This window comes from Lates calcarifer, linkage group LG7_2, assembly GCF_001640805.2.
Source record: "Lates calcarifer isolate ASB-BC8 linkage group LG7_2, TLL_Latcal_v3, whole genome shotgun sequence".
In the NCBI taxonomy this organism is placed as follows: Eukaryota; Metazoa; Chordata; class Actinopteri; family Centropomidae; genus Lates; species Lates calcarifer.
In genome coordinates, this window is record NC_066854.1 from 2,373,226 (window position 1) to 2,391,855 (window position 18,630).

An 18,630-nucleotide genomic window follows, 5' to 3' on the forward strand; every position below is an offset into this window, starting at 1 on the left:
GTAATGAAATCGATTCAGGATCTCTGGCTTATCCTGCTTCGGCATTCATTGTAAATCACTCAGAGTAAAATGGAAATGTGTATGCCAAGCGCCTCGACGTAGCGTCTATGGGGATCACTGCTAGCATGGCTGATGGTGTTGCACCAGAAGTGGCTAATGAGCTAACCTTCCGCTTTACCTCCACATACCTCTCCATCATTAGCGCCTTCAGCTCCCATGAGGGCCGGTGAAGCGAACGATGCATTCATCCCTATCCAGGAAGAATAGAAACCAGGCGCCATACAGTGGACGCTTAAACTGCTACAGGGCCTGATGGAGTGGATAAACAAATTTATAGTAAACGTCACTGAAGAGCAATATCACAGTAAAGTAGGTTATATGAGGACAGGGTCTTTGAAGGAAAACATCAAATCTGTTTCCTTATCTTTTGTTGCCTTAAGGTGGTTTGTCTACCCACCTTTTTATTATCCATCCGTCATCAGCGGTCACATTTTCTCAACCCCCTGATGTGGTTGTAAGTCTACTGGAGGCCCGCAGCACCCTAAAGGCATGATGGGATATCATAAGGTTCATACCAAACTCTTGAGTTCACTACAGTATGTATTGTTTGCATTATTTTCTTAAGGGTGTTTTTTTTTTCCCTTGCTGTATACCATTCAGGCATCTCATGGCTCTGACATGAAAACCTGCCTTTTCAACAACTCATACCTAACCTCTGCAGATTTGATTGTCTTGCTCAAGGGCAAGGGCATCTTGGCAGTCGTTTCTCTCTCTCTAAGGAAAAGAGTTCATTCTCTTTTTTCCTCAGCAGCAGTCATTGTCATAAAATTTATTTCATGTTTTTTATTTTATTTAATTTCAAACCCAATGTGTAATTAAAAACAAATCTAGAAAGTGATTTTCCTTAAAGGCATTTTTAAGGAGTCTGTAGGAGCGAGTGAAATCTACACCACATGAACCACATGTTAAATGATGTAATCGTCCTTGTGGCATTATTTTTTGCTTATGTGCACGTTTGGGCAAACCCTAATTTTTTCCATGTGTGCTTGCAGGTTGGTCCATACAGTTTTTTTTGCAGCGTTCACATGTGTTTCTATGTAAATACACGTGCCTTGTTTTTTTAACCCAATTATTTCTGCTTTTTCAACACACTGCAAATTTTCCTGGCGCCATTCATTCGTCAGTCCAGACTATTTTTCTCTTCTCTCCCTTTGCCATTTGCTCCCGATCACGCAGGCAGCAGTTCACAGCTGCACCTGTTGCTGTGAAATAGTTTGGGGCTTCATGGGAAATGGATTTGACGAGAGAAAATGCCGTCAGTGCTGCTAAGAGGCACAGTGACCTCGCCTGCCAGTGAAGTAGCCACTCTCCTCTCACTTCCATCTGCAGCTGTTAATGTCGTTGAAAAGAGACCTGAGGCGCTTCCAGGGCTGGGGTTGGCATTAACTGGATTGACTTAAGCAGCCATTTTATTGAAAAATACATGATCTTCCCAAAGTTAACCTCATTATGCAAGCTAAGCCCTAATTTCTGGAAGCTACTGTGACCGGAGACACAGTCAGGGCGGACAGGACACTTCTCCTCTGCAGTGTTATTTCACTGGCAGAGGAGAGTGGGTAATGATCACATAAATTGGTGCATTATTCTTTATTTGCTGCACTTTTACATTAAATTATGGAGTACTTTCGAGACATTAAAAGCAACTGTAAATAAAAGCTGGTAAAGCGTGTAAATCCTAGCAGCATGGACAAATTAAGAAATGGGAATTTAAAGTGAATAAAACAGGTATACAAAAATAAATAGAAGAGCTCTGATACCTCTGCACAGGAGGTTTTTCTCAAATGTCTTCTTCTGACAAACTCTAAATGGAATCACAATAGACCTCAAACCTCAGTAGTCACACATTAGAAACCAAAACACACACAAAAAAGAGAAAAATCTAGCATTTAACCCCACATTTTAACACTTGAAACCCTAAATAGAATATGATAGTCATTGTGGAATTTAAGAGGGCACACATCACAGACCACAAACTCAGATTAGACACAGATAAGATATGAATCATGTACATTTACGTATTTGCTGACTGTAAAAAAAGACGTGTTGCATGATGACAGCTACAGGCATTGATAACAGAGCATGATTTTGCTAACTTTTTTCACTTATGTCAGCAGCCAGAGGAAGTTCATGACCGTTTGAACTACACATGCTCTGCTTTCCTTTTTCATGTAATAAAAAAGTCACATTTTCACAATAGAAAGAAGAGAGAAGTGAGCTTGCTGTTAAGTGTGGAACTCTGTGACTGTGAAAAAGAAAAAATAGATTTAATTTCTCACGGTGTTGAGGTCTAGCTAATGCATATGGATGACTGAGAGTCAACATTAACAACTTGGAACAGCAAAGTCCTACTTATTGCACCTTTTAGAGGACGAATAAAATGATGCGTAGGAAGCAATCCTGGTTTCCTGTGTGTCTGACCCGTTTGGTTTGCAGTGCCAGGAGGAAAGCAAACAGTGGCTGACTATCTTCAGTCTTGTCAGCAGTCTAAACTGGACTAACTCTCTGACAGGCGATGAGAAGTGGCAGCGGCAACGCTAAACTGACAAGCTGTCATGCAGTCATTTCCCTGGATATCGGTTTGCGAAAACCTGCTGCCTGTGTTCATCCACAGGAAATCAGAGTCTCCTTTATTTTGGCGGGGGGGAAAGTGGATTGGCTCGCTTCAGTTGTGTTTGTGAAGAGGATTTAGGTTTCTCTGTTTTGCTTGTGTGTTTCTCTATAACTTTATTATTGTCAGTCATGGCTGGCTGGTTTTTATTGTTCATCTTAAAAAAGCTTTCATTTTTCATTGGTGTATTGACTCTAAAGCACTGGGGAACTCTGATTAAAAAAAAAAGAAGTACCACAGAAGTAGATTTTATTATTACTAAATGTTTTATGACTTCAATCTATCTCATACTATGAGGCTGTAAAGAAATGTCCTTTTGATACAAACTAAATTCTATTCTTTGCCAGTGACAGAGCAGGAAAATAACTTTTTCATCTCCCAGCTGCAGTAGCTTGTAAATCCCCAAGTTCAAAAGCTGCTTTCACAGGTTTCTGAGGTCTCACCTGGCAAAACATTTAATAGAAATTGTTATGTTTAACCTTTATCTCTACCAGGGAAAGTCATATGCATGGATGCTTTCTTAATAATGACACTCTCCTTCAAATTCAAATAAATGTAAAGCATGTCCTCTCCGTCCTCTCTCCAGGTGCCATCCTAGGACGCTCGGAGACTCAGGAGTGTGTGTACTACAACTCCAGCTGGGAGAAGGAGCGCACCAACCGCAGCGGCATCGAACCCTGTTATGGCGAGAAAGACAAGCGGCGGCACTGCTTCGCCACGTGGAAGAACGTCTCTGGAACTGTGGAGGTCGTCAAGCAAGGCTGCTGGCTGGACGATGTCAACTGCTACGACAGGTACATGGTTGGCAGGAGAAAATACAGGCGTTAGGCAAAGAAATATCTGAAAAAGAAGACTTAAACATCACCAAAACAAAGTCAGGGTGTCAACAGGTCTTTTTTTAATTACTTAAGCAAGGTAACATCAAGTTTCTGAATGTTATAACAGAGTTGGACCGCTTCCCACTTTTGGTTTTGGTCAGAAATAAACAAGTTTCTCATAAGATACATTCCTAGCAGCATTTCAAAAGTCTTACATTTAGTCTTCAGTGACCTGCAAATACCCTTTTGCATTGAAAACCTCAACATCACTGCTTATTATTTTCTGGGAAGTTTGTAGTGTCATTTCAACATACTGAAGAACTACTTAAATAAACTGAACCCTGATCTAAAAATCCTGTTGTGAGAGATAAAAGACTATCATCAGAAAACACACACACAGAAAGGAAATGTTAAACTTAAAGCATATCAAAGACTACCAATGTTTTCCTTGAGTGCAAGCAAATGAACACGTTCTTCTGATAAACCTAAACATTGATTTTGGACAAAAAGCAGCAGCACAGGTCTCTCAAACAGGACAAAACCAGCACATCATGAGGAAGGCTCGACTGTAAATACATTTAAAATCACCTTGAGCACAGTTTTTGTCCCACTGTGTGCTTCTCCATCTGAATGACTTGCACAGGGCTGCCTTTCTAATTACCACAGACAGATGAAATTTAAATGGCTGTGCGAATCTTTACTGAAAGTGGACTCAGTCTGATGTGCACATTGCAACCAGATGTCCAAACCCAGAACAGTAAGCAGATATTAATAGATGGTATTATTATAGTTTCTTCCTTGCTAGAACATCAACCTGGCATCAGATGCTGGTTTGAGCCAGTTCTGCTTCAGCTTTCCTTTGATTCCTGTGCGATGAAGTTGCTGTAGATTCTGCAGCCCGCACAGTTTGGGTACCTCTGCTCAGACGGCGCCGCCTCGCCTCCCTGGAGAGTCCAGAGCAAGTCGAGGGCGGCTGCCACTTCCTTTGGCTTTTATCTGATGACTGTGTGAGTGTGAAAGAGAGAGTGAGTGTGTGTGATTGTTAGTGTTCATGTGTGTTTGTTTGCATGTCTGGATATTGGCAGTGTGTAGGAGTTATTTTATAAATGTTTTTCTTTCATGTCTTCTGCGGCAGCGAGAGAATGGAGAGGAAGGACAGGAGTGTGTGTTTGTGTGTAGTTGCGTGTGTGGTCCAAATGTGTTTGTGTGTGTTCCTGCTTTTTAGAACACACAATGTCTTCCGCAGTGAGTGCATGGAGGAAGTGTGTGAGCACATGCCGCCTCAGTTGCGCACGGGTGCGTTTTGTCTACGCACACATACAGATGATGTGTTTGTTCATGCGTGTGTGCATTTGCTCACACTACAAAAAAATAAATTGCTTTAATGTCCTTTGCTGTGCATTTTTAAATTCCTACCTCCGTGTTCCCTGCAGTAATGAGTGTGTGGAGAGGAAGGAGAGTCCAGACGTTTTCTTCTGCTGCTGTGAAGGCAACATGTGCAACGAAAGGTTCTTGTATGCACCTGAAGCGCCCCCACAGAGCGACCCGCACCATTCAACCGCCTACAGTATGTACAGTCCAACATGCACTTACACATAGCAGTATTCCACTGATGATTACAAACACTGAGCGTTTATGCCAGATCTGTGTTAAAAAGTCTTACATTATTTATGTTTTTAGGTTTGCACCACTCACTTACAGGTGAACCAGGTGAACAAACAGGCGTGGGAGAAGTTACTTGTTGTCTCACTAATTGTAAATATGTTTTGTCAAATATTTTTTAAGTTAAATGTATATTTAACTTTATTTCCTACCATGGACAAAACATCCGGGCTTTTACTCTGAAGACATAGTGCTGTGCAAAGTGTGTGATGTAAGATACTTGTGCTCTGGACTGCTGCCAGCTACTGTGCTTCTGGGTGTTTAGGCCTTGAAAAAAAAAAATTTAAGGATTTTTGGTAGGACAACAAAAGAACAGAATCTGGGTTGTAGAAAGACTCGTCTGTGCTTTATTTTGCTCTGTCAGAGTTGAAGTGTCCTCACCTGAAGAGCAACATGTTGCAGTTTGAAAAGAATGTATCTTACCAGTAAAAATTGTTTGAGCAGGCAGTGTACTTTCTCTTACTCTTAGAATAATACAAACCACTCCACAGAGTCTTTACTGAAGAATTAACATGGAGCCTTCTATCACTCAGATGAGTGTATGCCTAACTTAATTTAACCTTTACTTTAACCAGTGCCACAGAGGTTGGAAGGCAGCTGATAAAACAGAGCAATACTGAAAAGATGCTGACAATAGTGGGACTCTTGTGTTATTCAGAAGGTTACAGGTTTGATGATGGTGTCCTGACATATTTTGAATGCAAGACTATGTCACCGCCTTGACCAGCGCTTAATATTTGGTGTGGATTGACCCACCAGTGGCGATTCTGGTGTCCTTGCACTCATCACTTTACAGCTAAATTTTCCAACAGGCCAGTCTGTCTCTTTTTATTCCTTTATATTTGACTTTCTGAAACCTGCAGACACCCTGTAGAGAAAAACTTCACAATCCCTCTGACAAACCCCCCGAGAGTCCCATCATGCAGCTGGTGCTGGTGCAGCCTCCATTGGCCCCCCTCTTTCCCTCTCTTCTCTGCCCCCCAACCCTGAGGATGGCAGTGGCGTTCGGCGTCCGAGCGTCGGCGCCTTGACAGCACTGCCGAATCAGACTGTCACACCTTGTGATGGGAGGACAGGCTGAGCCAGCAGGCGTCACCCAGCGACTCCTGCAGGGGTCGGACACAGTTCAGAGCTCTGTTATTTTTGGCAGGCGGATTACGTTATGTCACGAGATGGATTTGCTAATCCTGCTGCGTGTGTGTGTGCGTGCATTGATATGATCCCTAAGCACAGTGGCAGTAAGCTGTAAGCAGGGTTAGTGCTGCACTTAGAGATGATGTAGCACAATGTCAGGCCAATCAGGCATGCTGTTTTGTCTTTCTTTTCTTCTTCTTTTTTATGCTTCATGTTTTCTCCCTGAGAATGTCCATAATTTTTGATACTTCATTGATTTACTTTTGCTGTCATGCAGATCAAATATGTCTTATCTTGTTAACTTGTCCCCCTCTTTTCACTGCCCTCTTTATTTTCTCTCCCCACAGCCACCTCCAACCCATTCTCCCAGAAGCCCCAGCTCTTCAGCACTCTCCTTTACTCCCTGGTTCCCATCATTGGCCTGGCTGCTGTCGTCCTCTTCTCTTTCTGGATGTGGAGACATCACAAACTGGCCTACCCAGCTGCCCTCGTCCCCACACATGTAAGTCTAAGCAGGGTGAGAAAATGAAAACCAGATGAAACGATCTCTCAATCCCTTCAAGTAAAATGAAAACACAGACTCCTACACTGACAAAAGTTCAATCCATAACCACTTCTGTGTCTTCTTGTCTTCATCTTTGGTCCACAATGCTCATCACTGCAGTGTGTTTCCAGAGGTCACCTGTCAATCAAATGTTGTGGCGCAGACTGTGGTGTCCTCTTTCTTTGAAGTTGCTGTTGATGCAGTTAGAGTTTCTCTTTTTGTCTGTTCAGCCTTGGTGACTATCGCGTCCCACTTCTTCTGTTAATCGCAAACAAAGGAGAAATGTAAAACTCATTGGCTTCCACGTGCCAGAGGATTTCTTTCCTGAAAACACACGAGCTAAGTACAAACATGGAGTTTGCTAAAATATTTCTATGTACCGAATGCTACGTGCAGCGAGCAGGTTAAAAAAATCGATAAAAAAGATAATTTATTGTGGAAAATGTCTGACTCAGCCCTGGTCGATGTTGTTGATACTTATTCCCTACATGAGTCAATGCCCATTAGTTGCTCCCATAAAATGACTCTTGTATTGTTTGAAGATTGCACTATCATGCATTAGAAACGCTGCTATGCCCTCTCTATTTAACCAACCTTCAACTTCATCGCTGATCTAGTTCCTCAGTGGGCTGAAACAGCCTTGGCCTTTCCTGCCCTGTGCTGCAGAGGGACAGAGCTACGGTCGACCAGAACGGACACACTGTGTGGAGAGTTTACGTTGAGATAATTGCTTTTTCAGTTTCTTCTTTCAAAGTTGTATAGAAGGATAAAAGGAGCCCTGGTTCTGGCTTTTCCTTTTCCATGAGTCTCTTGTAGAGCAAACACATCTCAGACTTGTTTTTAATGCACCGCACTCGAGTGTCAGCAGATGAATTTAATTGGGATGCTTCACATTGTGTCAGTGAAGCTTTTAATCACACATATATTTTAAGTGCATATTGTGCCATTCAGGTTAAATTAATTGTTGGCAAATAGGGTTTTGATCCACATCTGATCATGTACTCGTTCACCTTTCATTACTCCTCACTTATTCACACAGCTATTTCTTCTTTTCCTATTCTGCCATCCTTTTTTCATCGCTGCGTAGTTTTTTTCCTCGTCCTCACTTGAATCAGCCAGTTTCATCACCTTTAGAAACCTTTAAAACATCTCTCAAATCCACATTCTTGTAGGAATGAGAGTAAGGCTGTTTTCCCCGATTCCTGATTAATTTAATTTTTTATGATTCTGAGGCGGTTTTAACCCGAGAGCAGTACAGCTATATTCTCTGCTGCTCGGCATCAGGGGAAAAAGAAAGCCCATGCAGAGCCTCCATCGTATGGAAGAGGAGTCAGGGGCCTCTGCATTATTGATGAGGCTTTATATAGGCAAACAAAACTAAACACAGAGACGCTCACAGCCCTGCCTCAGAGGATGGTGGTGGTGGTGGTGGTGGGTGAGTGAGTGGGTGGGTCGGTGGGTGTTGAGTGCGGGGGAGGGATTGAGGAGATACATGCAATTCTCTCAACTTAGTTATTGTATTTGTACAGTGCTGAAGCATAGTAGGGAAGAGATAAAAAGACACTGACACAATACAATCAGGAAACAAATGCTAATGTGCATTGGAAAAACAACACCGCTGAGAGGCTTATGAAACATCTTACCTGGAAACACATAAATGAATAAATAAACAACATAAAACAAAACAAGATCTTGGCCAAAGACGGGTGGATCAGATAACGAATGATGATATAGTGGAAAAAAACTAAACAGCTAAAAGACTGATAAAATCACAAGGGGAATAAAATGAAATGAAATAGCCCGGATGGAACAAATGAAGTCGTGCCAGATGTGTATAATCGCATGTGTGTCCGTGCACAAGTGTATTAGAGATGCATGAGTAGGTGTACAAGGACAGGAGAGGAAAAGCCGTACAGGAATACATTTAAAAGTCACCTCATATGCTTTTCTGGAAGCAGGCGATGCAGTAAACCCCACCCGCCTGCTACTTGCAGGAAGCTAAAACAAACAGAGACACGTTTGCAGGCACTATTTGATACACATTCAGTTGTTCTGGCATCTTAAGCCTGGTTTTTCTATACAGAAGGTGGAGAAAAACCATAGACAGGAGATAGATTGATGCAGCAGGAAGTGAGATGTAGAGAGATTTATTTCTATCTTTTTTTTGTTGTTGTTGTTGAGGAATGTGTTTCTGTGTTGCACCACAGGCTGTATTAAAAATTAAATAAATAAAAAGCAGAGGTGACTCTGACAATCACTCAAACAGCTCACTCTTACAAAGTCACCAAGGACAGCTTCTAGCAATTCTTAGCCTGTTGAGAGTAAAAACACAACAGAAACACCCTCTGTTTGACCACAGGTTACTGTATTAGACTGTAGAACACCTGCCTGATGAAATCACGATATATAAGAAGACATTGTGGAATTTTTTCTGGACAGACATGAAATCTCATGCACTGACATGAGAGTGAGAATCATTCTCAGCAAGAAGTCAATAGCGTGTATTTCCAAAAATGTTGAACTGTTCCTTTAAACCACTCTCTATGCACCCGTCATTCAAAAGCACTTAAGAAATTTGTGGACAGGTTCTTTCTATTCACTGCTAAAACACTTTGTCAGATGAAATTTGAATAATTTGTCTATATTTTTTGGTTGTCATAAAAAATTCTGTCATTATGTTTCATATCAACTTTCAGCAACTCTGTGAAACTTCAAAAAACTAGATACTTTATAGATTAAGTCCAAAAAATAGACCTGACATCCATTTATCATGCTTGTTTCTCTACTATACTGCATTAATCAGAGCATAATGCTCTGTACTTAGTCGTGTCTTTTTAATTTGACAGTAACAAATTGCCCACACCTGTTGCTAGTTAGATTTTAAAGTGCCCTGTGTGTATGGGAAGTCATTATAGGTGTTGGTGGTGTTGGTAGTAATAGATTATTTTCTCCTCCAACAACATCCATGATGCAGCTACAGTGCAGGGTCTTTTTAAAATGGCAGAGCTCTGCATCACACTGTGCACATTTAATCTAAATCTCTAATTAAAAGGAGTAGGAATGTGATTATGTCATAAACAAGTGGCAGCAGTCTGAGCAGAGCCAGAGACAAATATGTAACGTGTGCACAGCATTGATTTAAGCTTGTGAATAAAACCGTAGCTTCAGGATACTACTGCATTGAAGGTTGAACTTCTTAAAACCAGCTGGTTTTCATGTTTAGCAAGGATGAAATGAGCAATAGAATGAGATAAGCTGAAGGACTGAAGGTCAAGCAGCAAAAAAATTAATAAGTATGTACTGTAATTACAAATTTAGATATAGAAGCATAAAGTGAGTTTGCTTTGCTTTCTGCATTTTCTACACTCATATCTTTCTCTGCAGTACCAGTGAATGAGTTCCCTTTGCAAGGTAATGAAACATGCAGTCTTCATGACGCAAAAGTAATTGTTCCCACTTAATGATCATTAATGGATCCATTATCATGGCTCTCTAATTTTATGATGGAATGGCACTAAAGAAAGAAAGAAAGCAAATCAACCTAGTGAAAAGAGCTCCTGCTGTACTTTCTCATATAGTTGACAGCTTTACAGTGGGCCAAGCTGGAGGTGGAGGGGTACTGGGTGGAGTTCATAAAGAAGGCTGGTTTATCACTTCAAATAAAGCATGTTTGATGTTGTTGCACGCACACACACGCATACACACACATATAAGATCAAATCCAGCGTGATCTGCAGAAAATTATTTGCGGCAAAGTAACTTTATTAGGCATTATGTCATTATGTCATTATGATCGTGGTCCATCATGGACTGCATATTTGCCACCAAGCCTCCATTATTCACACCACAGTGCGAAGTGGAGGCAAACTGGAATTGATTCTGTCTGAGTACACAGACCCACAGCTTTCACACGGAGAGGCCTGGAGCACTTAAACATAAGTCTGGCCGTTTTTTCGACCTGGACCCTATTTTCTCGTCTTTATCCATCTTGCAGATCGATTCTGACCAAAGTCTCATCACTTGCTTTATTATGAAGCTACTTACATCTTGTTTGTCTGGATGCAGCTTTCCCAAAGAAGTCCTGAAGGGCCAGTGGATTGGACATGTCTGTGCTTGGAGTTGTTTTTTTGTTTTTTGGACATCCAGAGCTATCCTTTAAATCTCCTCAGCAAGGGACTTTAATTTGCTTTCTTCCCTGAACATCATTTTTCTTGTACAGATCTTTGTTTTTTATATTTTCAGCTTTTAGCATCTTTGGTCATGTAGAATAATTTTGTGCAGTCTGAGCTCTGCATTAATCTCCTCAGCTGATGGGTTTTCATTCACTTTCTTAACCCAACATTTCTCTGTCTTACATGATTTTTGTTGGTACGTTGGAACAGTTTCATGCATCCATTGTTAGGGTGCTGTCTTTGCATTTATGTGTGTTTGGTTTCTCTGTGATCTAGGATTTTTTTGTTCCTTTAAACATTGTTCAGCCAATTTTCAGTTGCTTTGCTTAAAAGCGTCATTTAAGTTAATGAAATTATCCATTCTCCCATGCTTCATGTGTCCCAAACCATAGCTTTGGAAGTCCTGGTCTGGAGTACGAGGGGGAACAAAAAGTTGCTCAGGGACGACCCATCATCTCCTGCCTTTTACCTGCCTCTATTTCATCCACTAACTGACAGAAAATAGCAATAATTTCTCTGTTTGCTTCTTATGTTCCTTTTCAACAAGCACGCCTTTCACATTATGGTGGAGGTAAGAGCAGTTTAACTGAAGTTGAAACACTATTAGTTTTCCCCCCTTTTTGGGTTCAGAGCTTGGTATGAATTCTCCACCTCAATCTCAGACCACCATTTTGTTCTTCACTTTGCTTTTTCGACAGCATCTTGTTTACTCAGTTCGTAACACATTCCTGTCTGTTGTTTTTTTCTGTTTTTCTGCCTGGGTTTATTGCATGGATGGATGTCCTTTGTGTTCCCTGCTGAAAATGTATTGTGCATGGTGGAAAGTGGCCAACATGGCTCCGAATGCAGCCCCCCTTTTTTTGTATGAATGTCCATCTGTGATGTTTATGTAACTTATTGTGTGTGATGTGACCCAGTTTCCAGAATGGTATCTGCTAGACCTATGGCTCACCATGTTTCTCATGCAGAGAGACAAAGCACAAGGTGTTTGAAACTGAAACTGCGGCATGCTTTTTCCATTTCATATGCAGACTGAGGAGGAGTGCAGATACATTTTGCATAAGTAGGAGCATTGCCACTTACCTGGAACATTTTTCAAGTCAGAGAGTGTAAATTACTTAAGTACAAGACGAGCATAAGCCTTTGCAAATGTACTTTGGCTCAAAATTGATCAAATTGGAGTAGAAGTGTGGCTGCAGACGACGTCTCATGTAAAAAGAGTAGGGTGCTCAAAAAATAAAACTCAGACTCAGAGTGAGTTTAGACACTGTCTTTAAGGTCACGTCAACAACTTTGTGTTTGATTTGACCTCATGTTTTATGGTCATACCAACAAGATTAAGTTCAGAATAACTGCCTGTTGTAGTTCTAGCTCAAAAAAATCTAACTTAGCATTTGGATTCTTTTATATGTCTGTATACTCATCTGTACGTAAACCCAGGACAAACCAAACCAGGCCTAAAGGACCTGTTCAGATGTAATAGATGAAGCTGTAACCCGATTAGGCCATGGGAGATGGTTGAGGGTTGGGAAGAACGGCGTGAAGCAGCAGATTCTGTTTTCCTGTTTCCTGTGGTCTGCTGACTAAGTGTAATGCGCCCCCGTTTGAGGCCACGGCGCCCTGTGATCGGACAAGGGATCCAGTGACTCCCAGGGGAGGCCTGGCCTGGCCGGGCCGAGCCGCCTCGTCAGGCCGAAGCCCGGAAAACAGACAAGAGTTTCCAGAAACAATGCAGACACAAAGAAAGAAAAGAGTCCTGCAATAACTTGTGTTTAGACCACATCATCATCAGAATGATCTCAAATGGCAGCACAAGTGCGATGACTTGCACTGTAACATGAAGCAGCCCTGGTATTGAGGATAAGGCCATCACAAACCATCAGTCATCATTCACATCATCATTCACATCAAAATCATGGTCACAGTCTGTCATGTCTGTTGCCGGGCACAGTAACTGTGCAGGAATTCACCTTGGTCTTAGACTTAATGATGACTTACATTATACTCTTGGACCACACTGGCATTTCGATCACGACAGAGTCCTTCAGTGATCATTTTCTCATGCACATCATGATCAGAGGCGGTATCAGATATTTCACTAAGCTCAGTGGATGCACAGGAATTTGTCTTGGTGACATTTGGGCAGAAATACTGATGACTTTCATTGTAACACGACACAGTGGAGATGGATAGAAGAAGAGATAACTTAGTGTAGTCATTAGTGATTATTGTTCTTGATTATTCTTAACTGTGTCATTGCCAGAATCAGAATGAGATTAATCACTGGGGACATTAAATACACTTTTCTTTGTAAATTTAATGAAGACATTTGTAGCTTTCAGTTACTTCCTGATCCACATTGTGATCACAGTCTCTTTCATCTCTAGTAAAAAGAAACATACAGTTTGTCTTTGTGACTATTCTGTAATTTAATACACAGCCTGCGAGGTAAAATGATCCTTCAATGATAAATTTCTGATCTAGATCATGAACAGAACCAGAATTATCCTGCTAATAATAGATATGGGCGGTGCATGTGGTGCAGTGGTTAGCACCTCACAGGAAGGAGGTTCTGGGTTCAGCCGGAGCTTTTCTGTGTGGAGTTTGCATGTTCTCCCTGAGCCTGCACTGGTTTCCTGCAGGCGATCCAGCTTCCTCCCACAGTCCAAACACATGCAGGTTAATTAGTGACTCTAAATTGCCCGTAGGTGTGAATATGAGCGTGAATGATTGTTGGACTCTGTATCTCAGTCCTGTGACAGACTGGTGTTCTGTCCAGGGTGTACTCCGCCTCTCGCCCAATGTCAGCTGGGTTTGGCTTCAGCCTCCCTGCGGCCCTCAACAGGGTAAGCAGTGTAGCTGATGGATTTATGATAGATATGCTGGAGTTTTTCTCAGTTGCACTTCTGCAGACTTGTTGATGACTTGAAATCCTTGAATTACCAAGAACAATTAACATGCAGGTATTTGTATAGAAATTAACAAAGTGAGACGTAACACTGCTGGTATTGGTGGACAAGACAGAGAACTTGGAAAATTTAATGGAAACTTTAATTTTCTCAACAAATCTTGATCGGAATAATAATCACTTAAGAGGGCAAGCTCTACTAAAGATATATAATTGTAAAAAAGATTACATTTCTGGGACAGTGAAGGGATTCTTCAGTAAAAAGTGGTGTCACACTGTTACTGACAAGTATCCACATTTACAGATTGCAGGTATACCATTCTTGCACTTCCTTGTCATAATGAATTGCTCTTGGGACTTAAACACTCTCTTTGTATCTGTTGCCAGGTCGCAGTGGCTTCATTGTTGTTCACTCCTTTGTGTTTGTTACTTGTAGTGTTAGTAGTCAAGAATTCTAAGCATGCTGTGAGTGGCTGATTGCTGTATTACACAGACTTGTTCCCACATATCCTGAGTGAGTTCAGTATTTAGAAGATTCTACTTACTGTGAAACTGAGGACATTCTTTCACTTTCACTCACCAGCCTTTTATTGAACAAATACCTTCAATCCAAGACAGACCTGTTTGTCATGTATATACACTATTCTTCTAATTACATGGTGCAGCACTGTGCTATGCTACCAGCTACACTTCATGGTCGCTATCCTGTCTACTGCTGCAGGTTTATCTAAAAGTCCACACTGAGAGAAACCAGATCTCAGTCCATTCAGTGTCAGTTATTCTTCAAGCTCAAACAGTGCTGCCAAATGCACCATACACGAGGTCTAAAATTACAGCCTGGCAAGCACCAAATCCTTCAACTTTAGTGGGTAAATCAATAAGGGTCACTCCCCAAAACTGGACGTTAAATTTCTGATATGATGAAGTCAGTATAACTTAAATAGAGTGCACGCTCTCTGGTCATGAGCCAATCAGATCTAAGCTAAATGTTGGAGCCTCTGTTAGTTTGCTCCTCTCCGTCCTCTCCTCTTTGTTCCAGTTCCACACTTAACATTCTCATATTCATAAAAAAGATGTTGTGAAACATTTCTGTGAAGCTGTACCATAAATTCATTAGTTTGGTTTGTGCAGTGTGTTCTTGAAGATGCTTTTCAAGGTGCCAACTTGGGACCGTTTGGGGCTGCTCTGTAATCCAACCTCAGCGCCATCATGGGTAATTTTCCCCATCATTTGGCTGGCATTCGGTGTGAAAGCAGAGTGTAGAGACAGCAGGTCTGCCTCGCAGCTCTCTGTTAGAGGGGAAAGGCTTTAAGTAAACACACCAGTTCCCACTCAAAGCTTCCATTCCCCCCTTGCACTGCCTGGATGGACAGCCTGCTCCGTATTTATACCAAATAACAACAACAAATACTTTTTTCTTCCTTCATACAAAGCTTCTTTTTAAATATGCAGGCATCTGCAAGTGCTGTTACAGTAATGTGAACTACTACAGCCTCAATAATAGATTAGATTAGATGAAACTTTGATTATTACTTTGGGGCTATTTGGTCTTTTCTGGACCAAACAATAATATACTGTACATATTTGGTTTGAAAAACAAAACCATGAATATTTTAGACCAAAGAATGAGTTTATTTATTGTACTAAAGAGAATAAAGTGTATGTTGTAGTCAGTCGTACAGAGGATAAAGTCTTGCAATATAGAAATTCGAACTAGTATGCAAATTCATTTGTCTTTGCTTCATGTTTTATCTCTTTATTTTGTTTGTCAAAAAAATTCTTCTTCAGAAGCACTGGAACAACTCTATATATAAATGTGCTGGTAAACTGTCCTTTATCTGCAGAGTCTGGCCTTAAAATTCCCCTGTAAGTCTACATGCCATAACAGGCACCTCTCAATGAATAAATGCCAAACAAGGTTAGTGTGAAGTGGTGAAATTAGCTTTTGCATCTGATTTGCTTTTCTCTTCTCAGATGTGTCTTCTTTTTATGTGCACTGAAGGCCAAAGTTCACAACCAGACATAAAATTTCCACTTGATAAAAATGAAAACCATAAAAATGCTACTAAATGATATACAGTTTGCTTCTGTAGCCACAATAATCTTGTCAGGACAGGTGGTAAAAGCTGAACCCACTTCTCCCTGTTTTACTACTCGTGCAGTTAAATGCCTTTCGGCTTTTCCTGGTAGCACCGTTTTAGCTCACTTTTCAAAGTAGGAAGACTTAGATTTCACCAATGTTTGTCTTAAAGATGGGTTAGGTGCCAAAACAGTAAAGAAAGCAGAGGTAATGTCTATGTGCTGTAGTGTACCTTTTATAATTCACACAAGCAAAGAGAAGTCATTGGTGTGAGTGTTTTTTCCGTCTATTAAATCCTCTCTGTCACTCATATCTGTAGCAAACCTTGTGGCTCAAAAGGAGGCATTTTATGGGAAGTTAGAAAAACAGGCTGGGATTGACAAGCGTGCACTTTTGATATATTATCACGGTGTTTGAGTGGATCCTGTGGGCCTCAGGGTCTTGAAACTTGCTCCAGCTTATCAGGCACCTTGTAAGCCTTCAGTTCAAGTAAAAACATGAACGTCGCTGGCGTCGTAGGGAGAAAGCTTTTTCTCTTCACTGTCAGCAGCGATACAGAGGCACGGAAGTAAAGTCGAGATTTTACAGCAGCATATCTGGTTTCATCAAAGGCCATCAGTCATGTGCTAGTCTTTCTCCTCTACCTTTTATCCTCTGGAAATGTGACTCCCTCACTGCATGCTTCTTTTTAACCTTCCCCTCCCTCCACTCTCTCTCTCTGTCTTTCTGTCTATCCTCTCTCGCCCTGTGTCCTCTGTGAAGTCACATGTGAAAGTGATCAGCTTAATCCAGATCACCAGCTGTGTTTAACATACTTTAGATTTGGTACACTTGGCTTCCTTGCTTTCACTTTGTTTATATGGGATTAGCATGAGAACACATGAGGTTTGACCTACCCTGGGAGTTAGACATGATGGCCTCTAAATGTTTTTATTTGACCATTTGTTCATTTTAATCAGTAATCAAGCCCACCCTGCTTCATATTCATTCATGGTAAAGCCTTGTCTGCTCTTCATGTGCCTTGGATTCAAACTGGCAACCTTCCAGTGACAATCCTGCTTCTGTAAACTCAAACAAATGTAGCCCTGAGGGGTTTAATTGAATTTAAAATGAATGAATGCAAACATTGCTTGGTATGCTGTATCCTCACTGCCAAAAACCTTCACAGTAATAATAATAATAATGCAAAACTCAAACATGCAGCACTTCCTAAACAAGACTTTCCAAAGTGCTTTAACAATCAAATAAAGCAAACAACTAAGCCATAAAATAAAGCAAGTAAAAAAGCAATAAGGCACCACAACATAAAAGATAACAAAGGAGGCTAAAAACAGTATGTTGGCAAAAAATGATAGGAGAGCATCATCACATAAAAGTGAGTCTATAAATGTAAGTTGTAAGACGTGATTTAAGATGTGAAGATGATATTGATTCTGCTGGCCTGAGCTCCTCAGGCACGCTGTCACTGAGCCAAAGTCCGGTCACCTTCAGTGTAAGCCAGTGCTATTTTAATGCTCCACCAAAAAAAGAATTAAGAATAACTCTGTCCTCTGTCTTTCTTTTCTTCTTCTTCTTTTTTTGTCCACCCTGTCTCTCTGCAGGATCCCGGGCCCTCACCCCCGTCCCCTGTTTTGGGACACAAACCACTGCAGCTGATCGAGGTGAAAGCCAGGGGGCGCTTCGGATGTGTGTGGAAGGCCCAGCTGCTGAACGAATATGTGGCTGTTAAGATCTTCCCAATTCAGGTATGTGACTGGATGCTGTAGCTTTGTTTACTTCTGACTCCTTTGGGGAAGTGTGGAGAAAGGTTTGAGTTCATTAATTATTCTTTCTTCTCCTCTATGAACTTTATGTGTTACTTTTGATAATCGAGCAGCCTGATAAGAGGAATAACATCTGTATCTGTCTCTGCTCTTGTGTAGGACAAGCTGTCCTGGCAGAACGAGTATGAGATCTACAGCGTGAGCGGCATGAAGCACGACAACATCCTCCACTTTATCGGAGTGGAGAAGAGGAATAACAACCTGGACCTGGAGCTGTGGCTCATCACCGCCTACCATGACAAGGTACGCTGTCAGGGATGGAGATACACCACCAACAAACAAATGCAGTTTAATTGCAAAGCACTACATTCCTGTTTTGAATTAATGACCATATTTGCCCATTTTACATCAGCAGATTTGGCTGACTCAGCATGAGGCTAAGGCGATAGCTAATATTTAGAAGAATACCAATATTGGTAAAGGCTTTTCTCACATTGATTGGGAGTGTTGTAGGTTGTAGTTTAAATGTGACAAGCCTAAGGTAAGCTGAACTTTAACAATCATTAGCGAGAGATATTCACTGTAACAATAATGCAGAGATACAGTAGGTTATTTGTAAAACACATTGACATAGTAACTAGCAAGAAATAGAAAATACAAAGGCCTGCCTTGGTTCAAAAATATCTTTGTGGAGAAATCTGATTAGTGACCAGCTGCACGTAAACGCATGTTTTCCTGTAACCGTTTACTACAGCTCATGTAAACAAATTCTTCTGATTTCCCGCCTGATTTCTTCCACTAACGAGGTTGTTTGTGTCCATATCACAATATCACTCTGTTTACATGGATACAACCATGTAAACAGAGTGATACAGTGGCCT

The 18,630-nt window shown here is 41.2% G+C and overlaps 1 protein-coding gene across 2 annotated transcripts in view; it reads left to right on the forward strand.

Moving 5' to 3' along the window:
* The window catches only part of LOC108873081 (activin receptor type-2A), a 45,648-nt gene that overhangs the window by 15,648 nt on the left and 11,370 nt on the right, over window positions 1-18,630 (forward strand). For both annotated transcript variants that reach the window (XR_001959342.2, XM_018661200.2), the window contains exons 2-6: window positions 3,255-3,462; window positions 4,920-5,053; window positions 6,630-6,784; window positions 17,588-17,731; window positions 17,909-18,052. Coding sequence is in view for 1 of the 2 variants with exons in the window: in XM_018661200.2 (XP_018516716.1) it covers window positions 3,255-3,462; window positions 4,920-5,053; window positions 6,630-6,784; window positions 17,588-17,731; window positions 17,909-18,052 (785 nt within the window). In the remaining variant the exon portion in view is untranslated. The remainder of the gene's footprint in view (window positions 1-3,254; window positions 3,463-4,919; window positions 5,054-6,629; window positions 6,785-17,587; window positions 17,732-17,908; window positions 18,053-18,630) is intronic.